This window comes from Aspergillus oryzae, chromosome 2 (assembly GCF_000184455.2).
Source record: "Aspergillus oryzae RIB40 DNA, chromosome 2".
Taxonomy (NCBI): domain Eukaryota; kingdom Fungi; phylum Ascomycota; class Eurotiomycetes; order Eurotiales; family Aspergillaceae; genus Aspergillus; species Aspergillus oryzae.
In genome coordinates this window covers 3,225,720-3,245,565 of record NC_036436.1, presented here as the reverse complement: position 1 = coordinate 3,245,565, position 19,846 = coordinate 3,225,720, and the positions used below count along the sequence as shown (strand labels likewise).

Sequence of the window (19,846 nt, the reverse complement as noted above, 5' to 3'; positions counted from 1 at the left end):
CTTTTTCTTCACGATGAGTATCAGCTTCCAATAATATCAGGGAACAGGACAACTCTTATAACACAGTATAGAACTGTATATAAAACACAAACATGTTGATAAGCGACGGGGTTTCCAGTCACACAAGACATAGCTGCTTCGAACAACCTGAAGATCTCCGTACATATCAAGTATAAAGTGGAAGCATGGCTCACAAAGGCTTCAGACAAGACATAGGCTCTCACAGACAAGCATATTATAGATGTAACTGTTGTCCTACGTTAAGCAGAACATAGCAGACAAAGAGACAAGGACGAGGGAGGACGGAGAATAACAACAACTATAACAACAATCAACAATGGAGTGATAATACCTGATAATCCTGTTTGGAAAATAGAAGCCGTTGAGCAAGGAAGCTACATGGAAAGAGACAAAATGAGAAGAAGTAGCCTTGTACGCATATTCTCGTGGTGATCACAGAGAGTGTGTGAGAGCTGAATACGGAAGAGGGCGGGACAAGGTTGTCCTGTGACGAGAGGTGATACTGAAACATTGTGCTTTGTTGCCATGCAGACTGGACTTAACGGAGTTTACCTTCAATTCACTGCTTGAACATGCACCTATGACATAATTGAGATACAGTAGGTTTCTCCTTAGAGATTTCCTTATCACAACCTCGAAATGGTGAACACGAACAGAGATCAATAATGAGTAATTAGAGATGTACCAGTACAGGAGATAGATTAACGATACACTAGAGAACATATGAAAAGTGTCGATAGCGATATCTCAGGTTGGTGGGTACTAGTATTCAGAATCTCTCCAACCCTCGATAGTGACTAGTGTTTGATATTTGGTACCCATTAGCCTAGTTTCCATTCTAGAAAAAGTTAACGATGTCCTTGAACTCGTCCAGCAGGGTTGAATCGATATCATCCCAGATGGCAGGTAAATCAGCGGGTTCATAAGGCTGAGGATTCTGATGGTAGCCACTCAATGTGTCAGTACTGTGGTATTGCCTTAGACTTGCACAAGCCTCAGCGGCTTGGTCATCTATGTGTCTTTTTGTGACTCTCTTGTCGTGGGCTTTGTCCCCAGAAGCCAAAGAGCGCCTTCGTTTTCTCCCAATGTATTCAACCTCGTTCGTCTCAGTAGTGGCTTGGTTGTCATTTTTGGCCCCTTGGCTACCATTCGAACTGCATGCCTTTGGTTCGAGCACAGATCCCCTGGATGTCTCTGCGGCTGTGGTAGAGGTTGCATCTTTGCCTTGCACAAGCGAGTTAGGAAGCGAGGATGGTAGCGTAAGCCACGGCTCATCTGTGTAGATCCAATCGTCTTTTGTTCTGACATTCTTATTTAAGTAGGTCTCTTTGCTGGTAGTCTGAGCACGTCGGTCTGTCAATCTAGTGGTGCGGCCAATGAGCAAATCAGACGGTGAAGGTAAATCACTGAAGCTGTCATCTCCATAGTCGCTCGATGAGTCCTTAGTGTTAACATCAGGACATATTAGGTCTTTGGAAGCAGTATCACTCAAACCTAGGTTTGGTTCTTGTGAGGGCTTTTGTAGCATTTCTTGTGACTCACTGTCAGTCATACTATCCTTCCGAGTCCGTCTTTTACCGGGATTACCTATCTGCGTATTGTGTTTGGTGATACTTGCAGATAAGGTCAATTGATTGAGTCGGTTCGAGCGGTCAGCCCCTCCATTAGAGTGCTTTCTGTTCATCTTTGGCGGTTTCTCAAGCCCTTCCCGGCAACAGAGATGCTTGCACCTATGAACCAGTTAAGTTCCGCATCAAGAAGAGTTGGGGGAGGGAAGAAAATGATACATTGTTTTGTCCTTACACTTATGGTTGCAGCTCCATCTACCATTTCTAAGCTGCGTTGGCTCTTCCGCTTTGTTTACATCCTTCGCCTCCTTGGACTTCTTGCTCTTCTTGCTCGTCTTTTCCTGTGGTTTATTCTTGCTCGTCGGACATGCTATATATTCCATAGTTGCCCAGTTTGTGGCTTTGTCTGTCCAGAAGATCCTTAGACTAAGTCACTGCATGAAGGAAAACGATGAGGGGTCGCACCATCTTGCAGAAAGTCATTGAAAAGCGAGTCATCACTGTCGAAGCTATCTGGATTGTATTCTTTATTGGGTATGGCCCGCAAAGAAGTGTTGCTACGTCGGCGTGACATATTCATCATGTGCTTCTGATTCGTTTCGTCTGACTCTTTATTTGAACAAAAGGAAAACAACGAAGATGGGAGGGCAGGCCTCAACTCTGCTGATCTCAGAGTCCCGGCTTCAAAAAATCAGCAATACAGAGTAGCTAGTTTTGCAGAGAATAGAATGCATACCGATATCATCACACATAGCATAGCACGTAATGTACTGATCTGGGCTGTTCATTTCTATATGTAACGGTATCTCCTGGTTACTTTGGACCTTACTGGCACTGGCTTGACGTTAGTCCTGAAAAAAAGAATGAAAGGTGTGAGCTCTTTCAACCAACCTCATACGACGGAAATCAATCATCAAACCATTAGATGTTTCTGCTAAAAAACAGACATGTACAGGACGCCTCTGGAAAGTTGTTGGGCATTTTTCATTCATGAATGCGACCTCGGCTTTGAAATGAATTCTCACAGGGTTACCGTGTTTTGCCTCCTACTGTTGTTAGCAACGCCCTTAGCAGCGAAGTAAGAACCCTACCTTTCTTATCATCTTGACAGATACGCGTAACTTAGGAAACTCTGAAAGACGCCCTAGAAGTTTCAACCCAAAGGGAGGGTTCTTGCTCAAGATCATGTCAATCTGATGAGGCTCTGCACATTCCAGAGCTTCAAGACTGGTTATTCCAGCGGCTGCTAATTTTCTTACCGCGACGACACCGATCTGTTCAATTTGCTTCATCTGAAATGGAGATCTATCCCACACTTTGGCTCCAAAACTCCTTGCAAGTTCCAAGGCGTTTCTGGTGGCAACTGAATCCTGGAGAGAAATCTGGCAGTCTATGATGCATCGAATAAGCCGATTGACGTGTGAGAATACAAACCCTTTGTCTTGCTGGAATGCAAACTTGTGTTTTTGGAACTGTTCGTCATTTGGAAACTCCACCGCACCCAGCTCAGACTGGATGAGTAGTGATGTTTTATGAGCAGGAAGTGCTATATCCACTTTTACCGGAAACATTATGCCAGTTTCACGGTTGATCTCTTTATACAGCGACTTCTCGCCTGCCTTGAGACGAACATCACGGAACTCTTCTGCTTGGGAGATCACGGAGAGCTGGGTAATCGTTCGTTAGCTTGTATCATAGCTCAGATTTATGCTACTTACAATTTGAGACATAGTGGCGTGACGCTTTAATGTGAGGAAGGTCTTCATCGTCTCGAACCGCACGTAATAACGTGCCATTGCATCACCAAATTGCGTAGATCTAAGACTCTCAGTGGTGACTAAGTTACTCTCTTGGAGAAGCCTGATGTCTTTCTCACAGATCTGGCGAAGCATCTCATCCTCATCTTCCCTCTTGGCGCCCTCTCTTAGCTGATAATGTGTTGGATTTCGTCGGAGTCTCACGAATAAAAAGGTGCCAGCAAGCCATCTTATAGCAAATTCAACACTTGTGACATTGCCTAGCCCAATCTCGGCGTTCAGATGGTCAATTAGGTTCAAATGTAAGCAGCTTTCAAGGCTTTCAGAGCCTGAGACGAGCCGTTCGTAGTAGTCAACTCGTTCTTTTCTCGTTAAGATAACGGCGACTGCGTCTTTGTCAAACTGAGGTCTCCCAGCACGGCCAAGCATCTGCATAATCTCGAGATCCGAATATTCTTTACAGCCGCCGTCCAACCACCCGACAGTGTTTTTAATAATCACAAGATGACATGGGAGGTTCACACCAACTGCGAGAGTAGATGTGCAGCATATTATGTTAATCTGGCCTTGTAAGAAGCCATTTTCGATTGTCTGCCTGTCTCCGGGATTGAGGCCAGCGTGATGAAATGCGACACCTGCGGCACTCGTAGCTTTAATAAACCGGATCAGCAACCGCATATTCTAGAAACCATTAAATTCATTTCGTACTCTTTAAGTCTATATTATTAAATTCAAATGACTTGCTTGGTCCTTTCCATAACCGAGCTGGAGGGTTGGACATTGACCACAGTCGAGCAAGTTCCTTTGCCGTAGCCACAGAAGAGTTCCTCGTGCAGCAGAAGATCATAATGGGTTTTCTGCAAGAATGCATCGCAAGTATATCAGGAAGTCTGGATATGGCGGTCAGAGCAAGTCTGAGATAGAGTGTGCCTACTTACTTCGAACTGCACATCTTATCGAACGCAAAGTCATTCCCCTGGGACTGATAGCCGTACACAAACCTCTGCAGCCTAACGGGACGAAACTCTTCTCCAAAATGCTCCCTGTGTGCTGGAACATGTTGGTTCGTCGCATCCTTACCGAGCCATGTGGCTATATCCTCAGAATTTGGGATGGTAGCGCTTAGTGCAACAAATCGTACATTGGACCCTATCGTTTTCATGCGTGATACAACAGCTTCTAATGTTGCTCCGCGGGACTCTTTGAGGATATGAACTTCATCAATCAAGAAGAGTTTCACCAGCTGCATCAAACGTGCGTGATCCTTCCATTTCCGCGTCACGCTATCCCATTTTTCCGGTGTCGTTATAATTATCTGGCTGTTCTGGACGCTCCTCATCTGTGTGTAATCAGTGTCACCGGTCAACTCAGCACATTGAAGGCCTAATGAGTGGAACTTTCTGTTCCAGTCACGGAACCTTTCTGAGCAAAGTGACTTAGTAGGTGCTTGATAAATGACTTTGAACCTCTCGTCTTTCAGATTATTAAGTAAACGACATATTGCCAACTCCATAACAACTGTTTTGCCACTTCCAGTAGGAGCAGCAAGCACAATGTTGTCGTCCCCTTTGTAAACAGACTGGAAGCATTTGGATTGAATCGCGTTGAAGGCGGGAAAATGGAAGAGTGACCCATATTTGTCAGGGAGCTCATGCACAGACACAAGAACGATTCCTCGAATTGATACAGGCATGTCTTGAAACGGCGTCCTTTGTTCTAGAATTGCAGCAATGTGTGACTTTTCGAATTGTTCAGGCCGGAGCTGATGATCTTGGTAGCGCCCTTTGGAATCGCTATCTTGTGCCAAGTATGGTCGGGTTCTCTCAGCCTGTAGTCTGAGCAAGGGGCTAGAAGGTGACCTTATTTCAATATCTGAGGAACTAGATGCTACACTTTGATACGGTGTGAGATGAGGGGTTTCTGAACCGTGTGGGTCAGTGCATAAAGATAGACATTATTGACATTAGATTTGAGTCGCAGAGATACGAGACTTACCGCAAAAGTATCGAGAGACCAGAGCTGGGGCGCCATTCTGGGGCACTTCACGTGTGTGCAACTGACTTTCTGTAGTTGAGAAGATAGACTGTCGAGTTCTCGCTGATTCATCTGACTGTGCAAGCAATTCCAAATCTTCATCCACTACATTAAGCCTCTATCCCAGATGTATAGACAATATAATATCTGTTAAGCTTACTTACCGAATGCATCAAATAGCAAGTCGTCATCACGGCATAGTGCCTCTGCTCTGGGTGTACTAATAGGAAGCTCTTCTCTGCGTGATCCGCCTAGAGATGACGAATTTCGAGCCCCTTCGCTGAATCTTTGATCAAGAGCAGTGCGTACATCGGAACGGATGGGTGTACGGAGCTGGGTACCGGCCGTTCGTCTATATGAAGCACCCTGGCGTGATGCGGGAAAGGACGAGTAAGGTTTTCTTCGCATGATGCTAAGACGACTGCGAGTAAGCAGGGATGAGTAGATTAATGGAAGGATGTTAAACGGTTACTCATTTACAAGTGGCAGAATAGGTCACCTGCTCCCCATTACAGAAAGACTGACAAGCACGTGGGAAACTGTCCGAAAAATGAGCAGTATGACAGTTTAATTGGTCTCTGCCAGGGGTATCTCCAGAGCCTCAGAGCGACATACACTTATACATTGCTACCCAGCCGAACGCCTGGTTAGGGTGATCAAATATATACTAAAACATAAAACATGACGTTCAGTGGTCTTCCAAAAAAGGGAGAAGACGAGAGGGAAAGAAAGGAAGAAACGATGAGGGTGGAAAACAGGACAAATCAAAAGTCACATGCACGAGAAATATGTCGATGTTCAAGATGAAACAAGAAAAGCTTCGCTTCTATCCATGCTTATTTACTTCCCATAGGACTTAGTCCAAATGCAAAGCGTAATGTACACATTGCATGCAAATCTGAGTTCGTATCAGTATCGTCAAAATCACTGGTCTCGTAGCTGCTTATCGAAATAACCACCGCTGGCGGTCCGGGCTGCATTAATCCTAGCATGGCCTGGTGACGTAGGCCTAGAGGTCGACAGGCCGGCATCAGACAGGAACGGCGTTCCGGGGAGTTTAATCGAAAACTCGTTCGGTGGAGGGGACGCGGGCGAAAAATCGTCGCTTTTGGATTCTTTCTCATACTGGTCGATGCGAATCGGTGGCGGGCGAAGTCCCTGGCGCTTGCCGGTGCTGGAAGCCGAATTCGGGTCTTCGCAAAGATACGTAGCCACAAGCACTGCAAACGTTCCGAGAATAAACTAGAAGGGGGACGGTTAGCACATATTAGAAACCACGGAGGGTCTTTCAAGAAAAAGCTCCGCAGCACGTACATTACCAGTGAGCTCAAACTCAAATAGCCAGATACTCCCTAACGTAGTGAGAAAAATGCTGGTGGCAGTAGCAACATTCTTCGCATCTCGGTATGCATGGCCTATACAGAAAGATGTTGCAATTCCCCCGATTGCTTGAGTAACCACGGTAGACCAGACGGCCCAATTATACCCTCCGAAGAACCCGTTGGCAGCAATCTTCTCGCCATCCAAGAAGACAACACCAATGAAAAGCGCGGGGAAGATAGAGTATACGGCCAGTTGAACGTTGCGGACCCAAAGCGAGGTCGACTTTGCACTATCCTTCAGTACCTTTTCGAAATATACACTGGCAAGGCTAGATGCGACGCACGCACCCAGAGTCGCTAAGAGACCAACAACTGCATTCATTCGCGGAAAGGCGGTCATCATATCCTCTTCAATGCCCTCATACGTTGCCGAACGTTTATGGAGATTTGGCCGATCCAATTTGGCGGCCTTCCATTCTTCCAGCGACCGAGGAAAAGCATGATGGGCGGCCGCCTCCTCTTGGAGAGAAATATCCCCAGAACTGCTAATGGGCATCTGCACAAGCCCAACCCCCACCAGCAGGAGCAACAGCAACCCCCACCTGCGCAGTGAGATGCTCCTGTTCAGCAAAATCACGCTAAAAATGGCAGTCGCAATGAGTTTCAACTGATATGTTACTTGGAAGGGTGCCGCCTGTAAATTCGAAAGAGCGACGTATTGTAACGAGTTTGCAAGTGTATAGAGGCAGGCGGGGATTGCGAGCTTCCAACTGTCACCGGAGAAAACGGCAGACGTGAGGGAGAAGAAAAGAGAAGTTGCAGGAACTGATGGGGGCGCCGTTTTGGAAACTTCGTATAATGCTATGGTAAGAGAGATGGCAAGTTTCACAACCTCGTTGAAAAAGACCGCGGTAGACGTGAGATATCGCTTGCCATTAGTTGACGGCATTACCCGTGAGTAGTGTAGTAACTGTCCAGAAAGCAATGGATTAACAGTCTATTTTCGAGAATATTTAGAGAGTTGGGTAACATACCAGCACAAACGTAGTGTACTGTGCCGTTAACTGCAGCCAAAGAGAACATACAGTCAGCCAGAAATGGACATAATCGCGCAGTCATGCTGCTGATGCCGGGACGCCAAGAGCATTACCAGAATCCATGAAAAGTTCTTCCCAACTGGGCCTGGCCCCGAAGACGGGCGTTGTGCGCTTTCTCCCATGTTGATAATTTGGCAAAGTCGGTATTTCCTCAAGCGAAATTCGGTCCGTGCCTCCGTGTCAATGACAGAACGGGACAAGCAATCAATTAATATAGGCCCCTTTTCTCAAGAGTTCTATCCGCAAATCGATAGGGGCAGGTCGTCTGATGTTTGCCGGGGGTGTTACATGCGACTTGTGCGTTTTGAGTCGTTAAGAGGGCAATTGTCGCACGACCGAGTTAGAGAAGGTCCTTTGCGCGATCGCACAAATAGGACCGAGGTGGAGCTCGACCCCTGGGTGAAGATATCTCGGGAAACAATGAATAAGTCACAGTGAGATAAGGGGGTGGTTGGCAGGAGACAAAGAGGAAAGAAAACAAAGCGAGGACCTGGGATGAAAGGGGATCTGAGCTGAGAGGCTTACGAGCCGTTACTAATAAAAAAGAAGATCTGGGGTCGGGTTATGGCATTCGTATTCCTTCATGTTGAACGTGATTAAATGCGGCGCTTAACTAGTTTTAGCGGTGTGGAGTCCTTCAACTCGAGTGGTTGGTTTAGTTTTCCTTCTTTTTTGCCATTTGATTTTCATTCCATGGTCGGTGTCAAGAGAAGTGGAATTAAGTCCTTGGATTTGCATCGCCTTTGCTTTTTGGACCCATTTGAAGGCACTCTGACATCAGCTGCCTAGAAATCATCTTCCAATTGGGTAGAATGCAGTGCCCCTTTGGGTCGACACGCCTCGACTCAAGTGCTACAAGTAATGCTTCTCAAGCCACTCTCGTCGTATCTGGCCGATAGATCATGATGGGCCGTTCACGTAATTCCTGTGCACAAGATCGAGATACAATAGAACGTATGTTTACGACACAGTATACATTTCCAAGACACCGGCGAGAACTTGTCTTCGAGAAAAGAGTGCCGGGTATAAGCTTTCAAACAAAGTGCCTATGACTCTTACTTTATTTTTTTAGTTTCCCACTAAATGAATGGATCCCAGGATATCGAAGGTCTCGATCGAACGCCTGTTATTTCCTGGGTTGTTTTGGGAGCTATGTACTATGGATCTAGGTTCAGTTCACCGGCCATATCCACGGGACCACTACCTAAAGTTCTCTGCTCCCTACTAATCTACGTACCAATGAAGTAGCGACTCCTGGTGGAACTAAGTATCTCAGCCCATCATTTATCATTATCCAGCTCACGCGACCTCTTGTATGTATCCTCTCTCCACCTTTTCTTCTTTGTACTTTCTGTTCCAGGAAACCACAAGCACTTGTTCCCTTGCATATACGAGTGACCCTTCTAACTGAATTTCGTTTGAATTTATAAACTCCACGGGTTGACTCAGTTACATTCCGAGATCGTGAGACATGCAAAAGTAATCGCAAGTAGAAACCTATCGGGTGAGGGCTTCTTGACTTGTGACTCGCTTGGGTGGCCAGCGAAGCTGAGCTTGGAGGCATAGAGTGGCTGAGCCCAAAACCATAATCAAAGTATCCAGCTTCCAAATGCTTGAGTGGGTCATGGCTCTTGTGCCTCTCCACTAAGGTGCCTGATCTGGAGGACAAGAGAAGGGGAAAGTAAGGGATACAAACCGCTGGAATGTATCCTAACCAAATCTCGGAAATAGCTGATCCCCCGCCAAGTATACTGGACACATGTAGTGCTGTACTATTTACTACACTTAGACCTATGGAACCGGAAATAAAACATATGATAATAGGGATAAAAGGATTAACCATATTAATGTCATGGGCAAAAGGTTTATGGACTCAAAAAGCTAGATTAGTCTATGCTTGTTCCTGCTTTCTGTGCATAAGGACATGGTAAGTAGTAAATACATTGTATAAGAAAATGGCATCGTCTAGCCGGTCATTGTGTGGTATGTGATAAAACAAGGAAATGTATGGATCAGCGAATGGTAGGTAATCAACCAAGATAGAAAAAGATCAAAGAGTGAGATAGTGGTAGGGATAAAGAGTGTATATAGTATAAGAAGTAGGAGAAAAGTGTGAGACACGTGTTGCAGGTGTATCAATCAATGATAAGACCTCTGGATATAATGGTGGATAAGTGATTCGTTCATGGCGGTATTAAGGACCTGAGTGTTGTGAAAGGCGACTGGTTACAGTCGGACTTTCAGTGTACTGCCGTAAGATTGGCATTATCGTTACCTCCCCATCCCAATGCCCAAATCGGGAAATCGTCTGTTTCCTTCCGTTCCTCGGAGTCACCCAAAACGATGGCCTCGCTACTATCCGTGCGCCGTCTCGAATGTCGCCGTTGAACTGATGGTATAGCCGGAGGGGGGTTGCGTGGAGGCGGCTTTTGTGATGGGAGCGGAGAAAAGCGATGTATAGGAAGAGTCGGTGTCAATGGGGAAGCTCCACTGGTTGCTGGCGAGGGAAGACTTTCCGAATAGATCAAGCTAACACGAGGAGACGCGCTCGAGTTAGTGGTTTTCTGTTCTGCATCAGAAGCCGTGCCCTGAGAAATGGAACCGTCTTTATCAAAATTGTTTGCACCTTGATCTTTCCGTAGCATATTAGGAGGTAGTCCAGGGCTGAGTCGAAGGAAGGAGATGTCGGACCCGTAGAATGAGTCCCGCGAAGGCACAGAGAGCATAGAATTTCTATCAGGCTCGAGACTATCTTGGTAACGAGCTTCATGGAAAAGGCTGGGGGTTATTTTGCCTTTCCGTTGCCTCATTGCTTCTAGTAGGTGCTCTTCTTGCCTTGTCACGGCTATAACTCGGCTTCTGCGGTTCTGCTGGCTCTGCTGGAGACGTGCCCTCTGAGACGGTTTTCGGACTTGGCTAACCATAGGATCGGTATTGAGGAAGTCTAGTTCTGATATCGTGGGTACACCACTCGAGCGGTGACTCCTCGTTTCAAGGGTTGACCTTCCTGCAGACGACATTGATGGGTTTCGTAATATAGTTTGCTGTTGTCGTCGGACAGACTGAGACCCACGGCTACTAGCAGACATAGAGTAAGGTCTCTCAACTCGTTTCAGTGTTCCTTTCGTGGTTTGGGCCGCAGAAGCTGTACATATTTCAGCCTCGAATTCACCGTAGGTAGTTACGCTGTCTCTTATGTTTTTGTCATGCTTGGCTGGCTCTTCCTCCTCCTCGTCATCTTCATCTTCTGATGATGAAAGACAAAGCACGCTCGATTTGTTGAGGTCCACATTTTTCAAAGTACTTTTACTGCTTTTCTTCGACATTGAACTCTTGTAGGCAGAGGGCTTTTCGCGTGAGTCAGCGTGCCGTGCGTTCGATGAATTAGAAACACGACTGTTGTGTGGGCGGGAGAAAGAGTTAGGAGACAAGTATAGTTCCCTGCTCCATTCCCCGGCGGAGCTATTAGATGGAACTTTTCGCAAAGAACTCCCTGTAGACTTTGTATCGCTTGTTTGCGGTTGTTCACGATCCCGTGGCCGCAAATGCAACTGACTGGATCGGGCCACTTCACTAGGCTGGGGAGCTTTCTGGAATTGGCTGTACCGTTTCAAAGCCATATCCATCTCACTAGTGCGCACTGTTCTTTCAAGTGATGGATCAAGCCAGTTTGTATTACCTGACTCGTAAATCGGTGAGGACTCGCTGTCGACGTCAGTAGCTTTATGACCCTTCGTTTCATGGCCCGAAGGAGGAGTTTTTGTGACTCTCTTTGTAGTTGCAGGGTTGTCATAGTTCTTCGGTTTGGCTGCAGGAAGCTCAGAGGTCATTGATATCGCAGATGGCGAGTTTACCAATCGTTGCGGCGACAAAAGGGGGGCGGCATCCGCTCGTGGCTTTGGAAATAACAGAGAGAGATCTATTCGGGGTGGGCGCATTTTCCGCTTCGATTCCTTCATAGGGCCCTTCGGTTGTTTCAAACCATAGCGTGGCTCGACATTGTGCTGCATTCGAGAGCTCTTTTCTTCAGTCGCCGTTGAATCTTTTGTCGTATTGCGACTTAGATTGGAATCCATAGTAGAGTTGCGGGAATTGAAGTAGGAAAACAGTGTAGACGAGGAGCCGGACTGTTGAACCCTTTTGGAATGGGTAGGAATAGGCGGTGGCATAGCATCTTCTGATCGATACTGCTGCCCGAGCAGCGGGGACGATGCTCGAACACGGAGATGTGGTGGTGGTAAAGTTTCTTCAGGTTTAGGAGTAGGGAACGCAGCAAAACCGCCGCTTTTCTTCGCCTTGATATCCGGGGCTCTCATGAAGCTATTTCCTCGCGATTTTCTATCTTCTCGCCGAGATTGATCCTGAGGCATAGTGATCTCAGTCGTACCCAATATCTTCTGGGCTTTTGACGCTGACTCGTGCCTCAAATCTTCATGGCTAGCATTTGACATATGCACCCCGTTCGACACCGCGTTGACACTCGATGTCCGCATTGGTATCGTCATGGTCTGCAGGGGCATCTTAGAAGCTTCGATCAACTGAACTTCCGTTCTGAAATTTTCGTCTTGCTCAAACCGGTTGTATCAGTAATTGCGAATGTCACCGGCGGCAAATGTCGAATGAGAAGTTCTAATGCTGCACCGAAGGAGGACGAGGTTTTGTGTAACTCAATGCGTCTCAGGTATCGGCTGACGTGGGTATAGATATGCTTTGGTTTATTTTCTTATCTTTTACCCTTGATCCTGGATTGAGCTTTTTGTGTCGCACTTTCCAGCCCCAAAATAGTGTCCTTCCCCACAGTGAGCCGGTGAGAAGCTGTTCGGTTCGATCACGAGGAACGTTTCATTTCCCAATCGCCACTACTCTATCGACAGCATACAAAATCCAATTTCTCCAAATTGAGGTCCCTGGTATGAGGGGAGCGGAGAACAGGGATTCTAACAGGTGGGGAGAGTGTTAACGCGGGTAAGAATTAGGAAGAAAAGCGTCAAATATTGCTGAATGGAGCGGATCACTGGTGTCCTTTTAATGATGCAAAGGCACAGCAAATAAATAAGGAATTGATCGGAGACTAATAGACCGTCCGAGCGAGCCTAGGATATTTATTAGGCACTATAGTTGTGATTACATTTGAACAGCTGGAGACGGGGTGGGAAAGGATTTCGAACGCTGAGTACTAGTAAATTAATCTTAGCTTTAAGGGGCTGAGATGGGAAAGTATCCAAAAAAAAAAAAAAAAAGGAAAAAGGAAAAAAAGCCCCCAGGCAATCTAAAAAGCACGCATGGACCAACAACTCAGTTACGCGCGATTTATTATGGAGAACCCGAAACAGGGAGATCCACGTATCCTCTACTCCATCGAGTGCGTGCTCTCAGATGAGACTGCACATTTGTTGGTGGAGCATTGGGGGTAATACCGATAAAGCCCGAAGAAGAAAAGAGAGAGAAACCGCCACAGAATAAGCTCCATCGAACAATAAACGGGGGTGGCCAACTTAAAGTCGGTGTCCATAGTACGGAGTACACAACTCGATAGTGCTTGTTTTAGCTTCTGACAATATCAGTAATTATCGACAGGCACCACCCATGGTTCCCTCGATTGTATTCAGTAGAGAATGGATCTGGATTAGTGCGGTGGACCGACCAGAGACTACACTACTAGTACTAGCACTTAGTACGTACTTAGTAGGCGACCGCCATTCAATCATACCACCACTCACGTAAAATAAAAACTAGTACGTACGGAGTAAAGTCGTGGTGAATTGTCCCTCCAGTGACGTGTGTGCCGCGATGAATGGTTCTCGAGGTGAAGGTTCTCTCATTTGTAAGGTGGTGTCTCGAGATGCTTTCCATGTTATGCCTACCTAGATGGACAATACCATGATAGATTCTTATTGGTTTGGGTACACATGCAAGGTCAATTAATGTAACAGACATCAGAAGGACGTTCAACAAAGTTAGTTCCTAGCGATTCTTTTCCATTCTTCTTCTAAAATGGAATTCCTTCTAGGAGAATTCCAACCGTCGACGTTGACGCAGCAAAAATTCAAATCAATCTTCCGCGGCATACACGAGGCGGGCACGTGCAGCTCCCACGCGGCTGTCCGCCGACAATCCCAATACTAATTAAATCCTTTGCTGTGTGATCAAAGGTCGCGGTCTCCATTGAAATAACATTAATAGTCTCAATGGTATTGTTTTTGGTCTCATTATTCTAAATAACCTTCCTTGGTATAACAAAGCAATAGATTGCGTATGACTTTGCACGGTAGGGCGCCGAAGCCATAATAATTGCCACACATAAGAGTCAAGACCCCCTTTTAAGGGGTTACCCAGGAGCACTATCGATTCTCCACTCGTTCTGACAACCACTCGATCCATGGGCTCGATCCCGAACTACTTACGGAGTACTAGAGCGAAGAACTCTGGAAATACCCTTTAAACTTTCCTCAGGCCGCGCCGCGACCTCTGCCGTCTTTCTATCCCCCCGATGAGTACAACCAGTGTTGATCACCATCCCGCGCGCCAATGCCATCTTTAGCTGTCATATCGGTGGAGTCTCAAGTGCCCCCATTCAATAGTCCCATCTCAAGACGAACAAAGGTTTCCAACAGTGATCACCGTTCCACGGAGTATATCGGATACGTTGTCCTACACCAATGGGGAACAATGCGGTTTGTCGTCCGAATCATCTATTTTCCGCCGATGCTCGCCCGACTCTAATAGGGGATTTGCGTCACAAATCGGGTTTTGGTGCTTGACATGCATGTGCTTGAAAGGCCGATCCAATGTGACCCTCAGATGCTGGGATCGTCGTCAATAGTCGTCAAGTCCATTTAATTCTTTCCATGGCAGAATGGAATAAACATCAGGCCTGACTTTCCCGTGAGAGGCAAAGATGTGCTGTCATGAACCTGCCCAGTTGCTAGTGGTTTCAGGCTGGCAATTGAATAATGGTCCAAAGCTCCCTACTCCACAGAGATGTTCTTCGGCATTGCAGACCATCTTACATGCCAGGGTATGGAACTTGCAAAGTTTAACCCCTACTTCATCCGCTGCAGCCACCTAAGTGTATATGTATGTACATACTACACTCGGATATGTACAGGTCGCCAGTAGTGGTGTCAAATGCGCTACTCAAGCGGATGGTCGCCGAGCACATCTTGCAGAATATCCCGGGGCTTTCGTTAGTGAGATCATAAAGCGCGGAACTAGTAACTGTTCGCATTTTGCCCTGATTACGTGCATCAAGGGTCTGTCCTATGGGCTATCGTGTGTAGTGCCGATCTGCCAAGCCACTGACCTCTGTCTAGGTATCCAGCTTGCTGGGATCAGTTGGGTTCTCCAGGAACGAAAATAGGGGATCGGCTAAAAATGACAAATTACTAGTGTTTCACGTACAGTAAATATTCGGTAGTAAAGTCGACTATAGGGGCTCAGGAACCAAAGCAAATGCCCAAAAACACCTTGTCTATGGGCGCCTACGACCGTCGGTCTGCCGGATGGCCAATTCCCCACGCGGGGAGCTGGACTGAGACGAAGCCACAAGATTGAAGGAGTCGCTCGCTACCGACCAGACTCTGACAGGCGATCACATTCGACTCGGCAGTGTCAGATTGCTCCATCGCCAAAAAATAAAAGTGCGACTATTCCGTGCCCAACCACGGATCTGATTCCAATGTATTGAAAGTTTCAAGCAGTCACAATAATGGACTTGAAAAAAGAGCCGCTCGTAATTGCCGGTCGCTACCACCAGTGGATGACATTTGTTTCAACGTTACCTTAACTTTCTCTTTTTTTCCCAGATCTTGATCGGTTAATCTATAAGTATCCCACGTCCCTTGCAATACTGAGTATAGTCGACGAGGATCCGATCAAGCGCACAGAGGGTGGCTTGGTTCCCACCCGTCCACCTTTAGAGTACTCCAAACATAGCAACAATCGATTAATTACAGCCCACAATCCAATGACGGAGTAGAGGCGTGGATCAGCTGAGCTCAGGCCTTCTCCTGCCCCTCATGATGATTTCAAATCTGACGATTTCCCCATCAGAATTCCCCGTTCTGGTTCATGATTCGCTCCATGTACGATTGCTGCTGCAAGGGGTAATCGCTGATCCGGGCCCATCCAAGTGTGCCTTGCAGTTGATAAAGATCTCAACATCTCAACATCTCTGATCGCCTTCCCTCCGAACCCATGACACATAACCGTATGTCATCAGAGATCCGAGAAAGCATATCTGCCCTACAGGCTGATCCTAATTCAATGACACATGAATGTATCCGAGGTCCTAGAAACATCACGGTGACCCTAGAGATCTTCATTGTTGCCGAGTATATCACTGATTGATGTCTGTTTAATACCAGTGGCACTTGGTTTTTGTTGAAACACTACCCATTGTTTTCCAGTTTAAGCACATTGTATATGCGAATAGTATGCGACCTGACTGATACAAGTTGCTCAGCTATGGAACCCAGTTTCTTCAACAAAAACAACCCCTCAAAAGTAGAATACAAACTAGGTATCAGTCCTTCGAATTTTCTGAAGTCTTTCCTGGGCACCCTCCCAGAATAGCCCATCAAATCCAGAATGCTTTTGCCCGAGGCGGCCCAAGCCTCAGCCGTTCAGGGACAGCCTTCATAAGGTGATTCTCGGTAAAACCGCATTTGCTTCTCTTTCCTCTGACACCTTGTTCAAGTGCTTGCTATGCTGCAAACCCTGGACCACCCTTTCTTTTTTGGTTCCTTTCACTGGATCCGACACCAGCGTCCTATCTTCCCACTTGTTGAAAGACGGGTTAATACCATGTCAAGATGAACACTTTGTGCTTTCAGAAACATCCTCTCGGTCTAGACGCTCTCATGATCGCTCGTCTCGGCCCCAACATCGATAAGCTTGGAGTAGTTGCTTATCTTACGCCTTTTCCTGCCGCTACGTCGAGGTCCCTGACTACTTGATGTCCGCTGGCTTGATCCCCTGGCCTTTGAGTTCATGCTCTCCTCAGTCAGGAAGCTGTTATGTAGTTGCTCCTCTGCAGCCCGGTCATTCTTATCAAGGTCATCGGATTCATAGCTCTCGTTTTTATCATTGTCCGATAACGACTTTCTCTTGTTATCCCGGCTCTTTATAGGCAGATCCTGCAGGCCTCCGCTGGAGTTCTGTGTCTCATGACCGCTCGGTCTGAGCCCATCGAATGGCATATTCCCAGCTTGAACAGTAGGAACATCAATGGGGCCAAGCTCTTGACTGGTTGAAGTTGGATCTAAGTTATCCGGTTCATTCGGATTCTTCAGGACGTACTGTGACGATCATCAGTATTTTTTGCTGCCTTTTTAAGACTAGTATGGAACTTACAAGGTGTTCAATTTTCACCATGGGGTGAAATATTTCCTTCTTTAACCTTTGACGGATATTCTCTGATTGTGGAATGCTATACTTTGGCAAACCCCGTCGGGCAAATCCTTTGAGTTTATAGCCTGGTGTGGGTTGAACGAACCCCTTCTTCTTCAAGATGTCGGTTATTTGGATAATCGTTTGTCCGTTACAGTCTGTTCACATTTAGTTTGGTCTCGACACAATTCTTTGGGTCATCTTACGGAGCTTTTGTGTAAATTCTGAGATCTTATTTGGAAATCCCTCGTTGAGAATGACTTTGAGAGCTTTTCTCAGAAGTACGAGGCTGTTCATTTCCTGGAGCAACTGGGTATCGCTTGGCCCCAGTAAGCACTTGTAACAAGCATGAACGTCAGGAACTTTGGGGTCATTCGGGCCTTCAAACCCATAGCACAAGAAGTGCTGACGCGTGCAACAGAAGGCACAATTTAACTGACAACGTGAGTAGCTGCTGCTTCTTCAACGCCCCTATAAACGTACCATCTCTGTTTCTTCCCCGTTCCACCCACACTGACATCTGACCAGGCCCTGAGATTGGGTCTCAGAATGAGGTAAATTGAATGTCGGTTTTTGCAAACGTAGGTGTTCTCTAATTTTTGCAATTCGCTCCTCTGGAAGAGACCACCTTGAGTCCAATTGTAATGTAGAATTGTAATTGTCTTCAATTGCAACATCAGGGTTGATTGGCTGTGTCGGTATGAGGTCACTATCAGAGTAAGAAGATCCCTTGGTCTGCTTCGGTTAGCTTTCGTATTCTAAACGAAGTTGCGACTCGCAAGATGCAGGAGCACACACTTGCATCATATTCTGTAGCTTTTGCCTATCAGCAATATCTTGAGTTGCTTCTTGAAAGCTACTATCGTCACGGTACGTTAGTGACTGGTCCAAAGCCAAATGATCATTTCCTGCTTCTGTACGACGCAAATTACTAGGCTCATCGACAAAACCAATATCGTCTGCCCTTGGAACCTCATCTGTGTATTCAATATCTGAAGGTACCGTGGGTAGTACTTCCGATCCCTCAGGGTCTGGCCCTGTCCATTTGAGAGATGTTACCCTAAGTCCCACACTGCTCTCGTTAGGTAGGAGTAACTTGGTAAGCACAGGACATGCTCACGTATGCCATCCGCTGTTCATCGTCCCACATGACTGAGTCTCCTTTCTCCAGTTCTCATTAAGCGGATACTTTATCGTGTCGTTATTTGCCGTAGTAAAGCCAGGAGGCTCATAATCAGAAGGGCAGTTTTCCGTGTAAAACAAGTTGACTCCCAGATTGCGTTTATCTATACCAAGTTAGGCCATCGTCTCTGTGGTTCATGGAGGTTTGCTGTACTAGGCAGAGTAGGCAGAAATGTGCTGAGTGTTATCAAACGTCTGACTATTGTTTCCAGCCCTACCCTGGCTGATTGTGCCGATCTCATGTCAGCCACGTAATCCACAGGGTCTATCGACAAGCTCTCTAGGCAACTGTCCACATTTCCTGATCCCCCCGCATATTTGAAAGAGAATGTATACGACTCTAAGACATTTTGCGGCGCATCCTTGTCGACAAGGATAGTCAATTGAATAGCTTCAAGTATATTTTTGCGCAGAGCGTCGAAGATGCCGTTCTCCTACATCGGTCAATGAAAACACGCACTGAAAGGTAGATGGACTGGCCATTGGGATAAGGAGGGGCAGGAGTAATCCGTGGAGCGTACCAGAACATCAAGTATCATGTCTGCCTTGGGATCGGTGCCGCGTATCATCACCTTGAGTGGCTGGCCTCTCTTCCCATTACCGAAAGCGATATCTGGGTCGCCTCCATTAGTGTCATGGCGTGATTTAGAGTCGAGGAATTCTCGGTATGAATATCTGCGTTCTCGTTGAGCCTCTTTCAGGTCTCGATCGTCGAAGCAGGGAAGCGGTAAGAACTCCCTATGATGTACGCATGAGGATGGTAATGATATTTAGGGAACACTGCCGGCGACACGCACCGAAGATAAAATAATGTCCCAAACTAGCCATTGCTCTTATAAGCAGGTATCCGAGATAATTTGACTTGAAAACACTTACCGATACATGTAGCATTATTTGTACCATCTCTAAACTTTGTTGCTGCTTCAGGAACAAGCCCTCAGACACAGCAGACTTGGCCGGATTCTCAACCTCAGCCTGTGTCTTCTTCCGGGTAGAAGTCGCGCTCTTCTTCTCGTGAAGAACTCGGGCGGACTGTACTTGAACAGCCGATGTAGGCGCAGTAGTAAACTTGATACGAGCCATGATGGACAATCATGCATAGAAGAGAATGAAGCTAGGGGCAAGGAGCGATGACTGTTGCGAGATGATTGGTTGAACTGCGCACTCGGCTAGCGGACTGTCTATCATAGATCCAGAGTCAAGTTGACGACATGAGGTGAACACAGGTCAAGGTCACGGGAGGCTCGGGTTGTTTCCTGTCATGAGCTGTTTCGGCTTCGTTTTCCCCACCGTAATGCAGGGATTGCCTTTGATTTGGACCTATAGTTTACTTTTTCCTATTGACTTATTGAGTTCATTTCTCATACTTGAGTTCCTATGCATCCAGCTCCAACCGATGGAGAGAGCAGAAGTTCGTGTGTCTCAAAAGGTGAAGTTGAAATATAGATGTGTTCATCAAATCCCGTGACTTTGGT

At 46.6% G+C, this 19,846-nt stretch overlaps 5 protein-coding genes across 5 annotated transcripts; all 5 read right to left on the bottom strand.

The window, feature by feature from the left end:
- Window positions 1-20: 20 nt before the first annotated feature.
- Window positions 21-5,788, bottom strand: AO090003000433 (putative DEAD/DEAH box DNA helicase (Mer3); the record flags this gene model as incomplete). Its single annotated transcript, XM_023234890.1, has 11 exons — window positions 21-247; window positions 1,564-1,751; window positions 1,809-1,995; window positions 2,055-2,270; window positions 2,326-2,423; window positions 2,481-2,635; window positions 2,681-3,256; window positions 3,308-3,981; window positions 4,055-4,236; window positions 4,285-5,116; window positions 5,545-5,788. The coding sequence occupies 11 exons, from the start codon at window positions 5,786-5,788 to the stop codon at window positions 21-23; spliced, it is 3,579 nt and encodes a 1,192-aa protein (XP_023089964.1).
- Window positions 5,789-6,236: 448 nt separating this feature from the next.
- Window positions 6,237-7,921, bottom strand: AO090003000432 (putative UDP-galactose transporter; the record flags this gene model as incomplete). The annotated part of the gene is made up of 3 exons (XM_023234889.1): window positions 6,237-6,278; window positions 6,695-7,699; window positions 7,853-7,921. 3 exons carry the CDS (start codon window positions 7,919-7,921, stop codon window positions 6,237-6,239), a joined length of 1,116 nt encoding a protein of 371 aa, XP_023089963.1.
- Window positions 7,922-10,039: 2,118 nt separating this feature from the next.
- On the bottom strand, window positions 10,040-10,723 carry AO090003000431 (uncharacterized protein; the record flags this gene model as incomplete). The annotated part of the gene is made up of 1 exon (XM_001819560.3): window positions 10,040-10,723. One exon carries the CDS (start codon window positions 10,721-10,723, stop codon window positions 10,040-10,042), a length of 684 nt encoding a protein of 227 aa, XP_001819612.3.
- Window positions 10,724-16,648: 5,925 nt separating this feature from the next.
- Window positions 16,649-17,174, bottom strand: AO090003000430 (uncharacterized protein; the record flags this gene model as incomplete). Its single annotated transcript, XM_023234888.1, has 2 exons — window positions 16,649-17,098; window positions 17,154-17,174. The coding sequence occupies 2 exons, from the start codon at window positions 17,172-17,174 to the stop codon at window positions 16,649-16,651; spliced, it is 471 nt and encodes a 156-aa protein (XP_023089962.1).
- Window positions 17,175-18,814: 1,640 nt separating this feature from the next.
- Window positions 18,815-19,454, bottom strand: AO090003000429 (putative meiosis specific protein Hop1; the record flags this gene model as incomplete). Its single annotated transcript, XM_023234887.1, has 3 exons — window positions 18,815-19,046; window positions 19,169-19,191; window positions 19,248-19,454. The coding sequence occupies 3 exons, from the start codon at window positions 19,452-19,454 to the stop codon at window positions 18,815-18,817; spliced, it is 462 nt and encodes a 153-aa protein (XP_023089961.1).
- Between the last annotated feature and the right edge of the window lie 392 nt (window positions 19,455-19,846).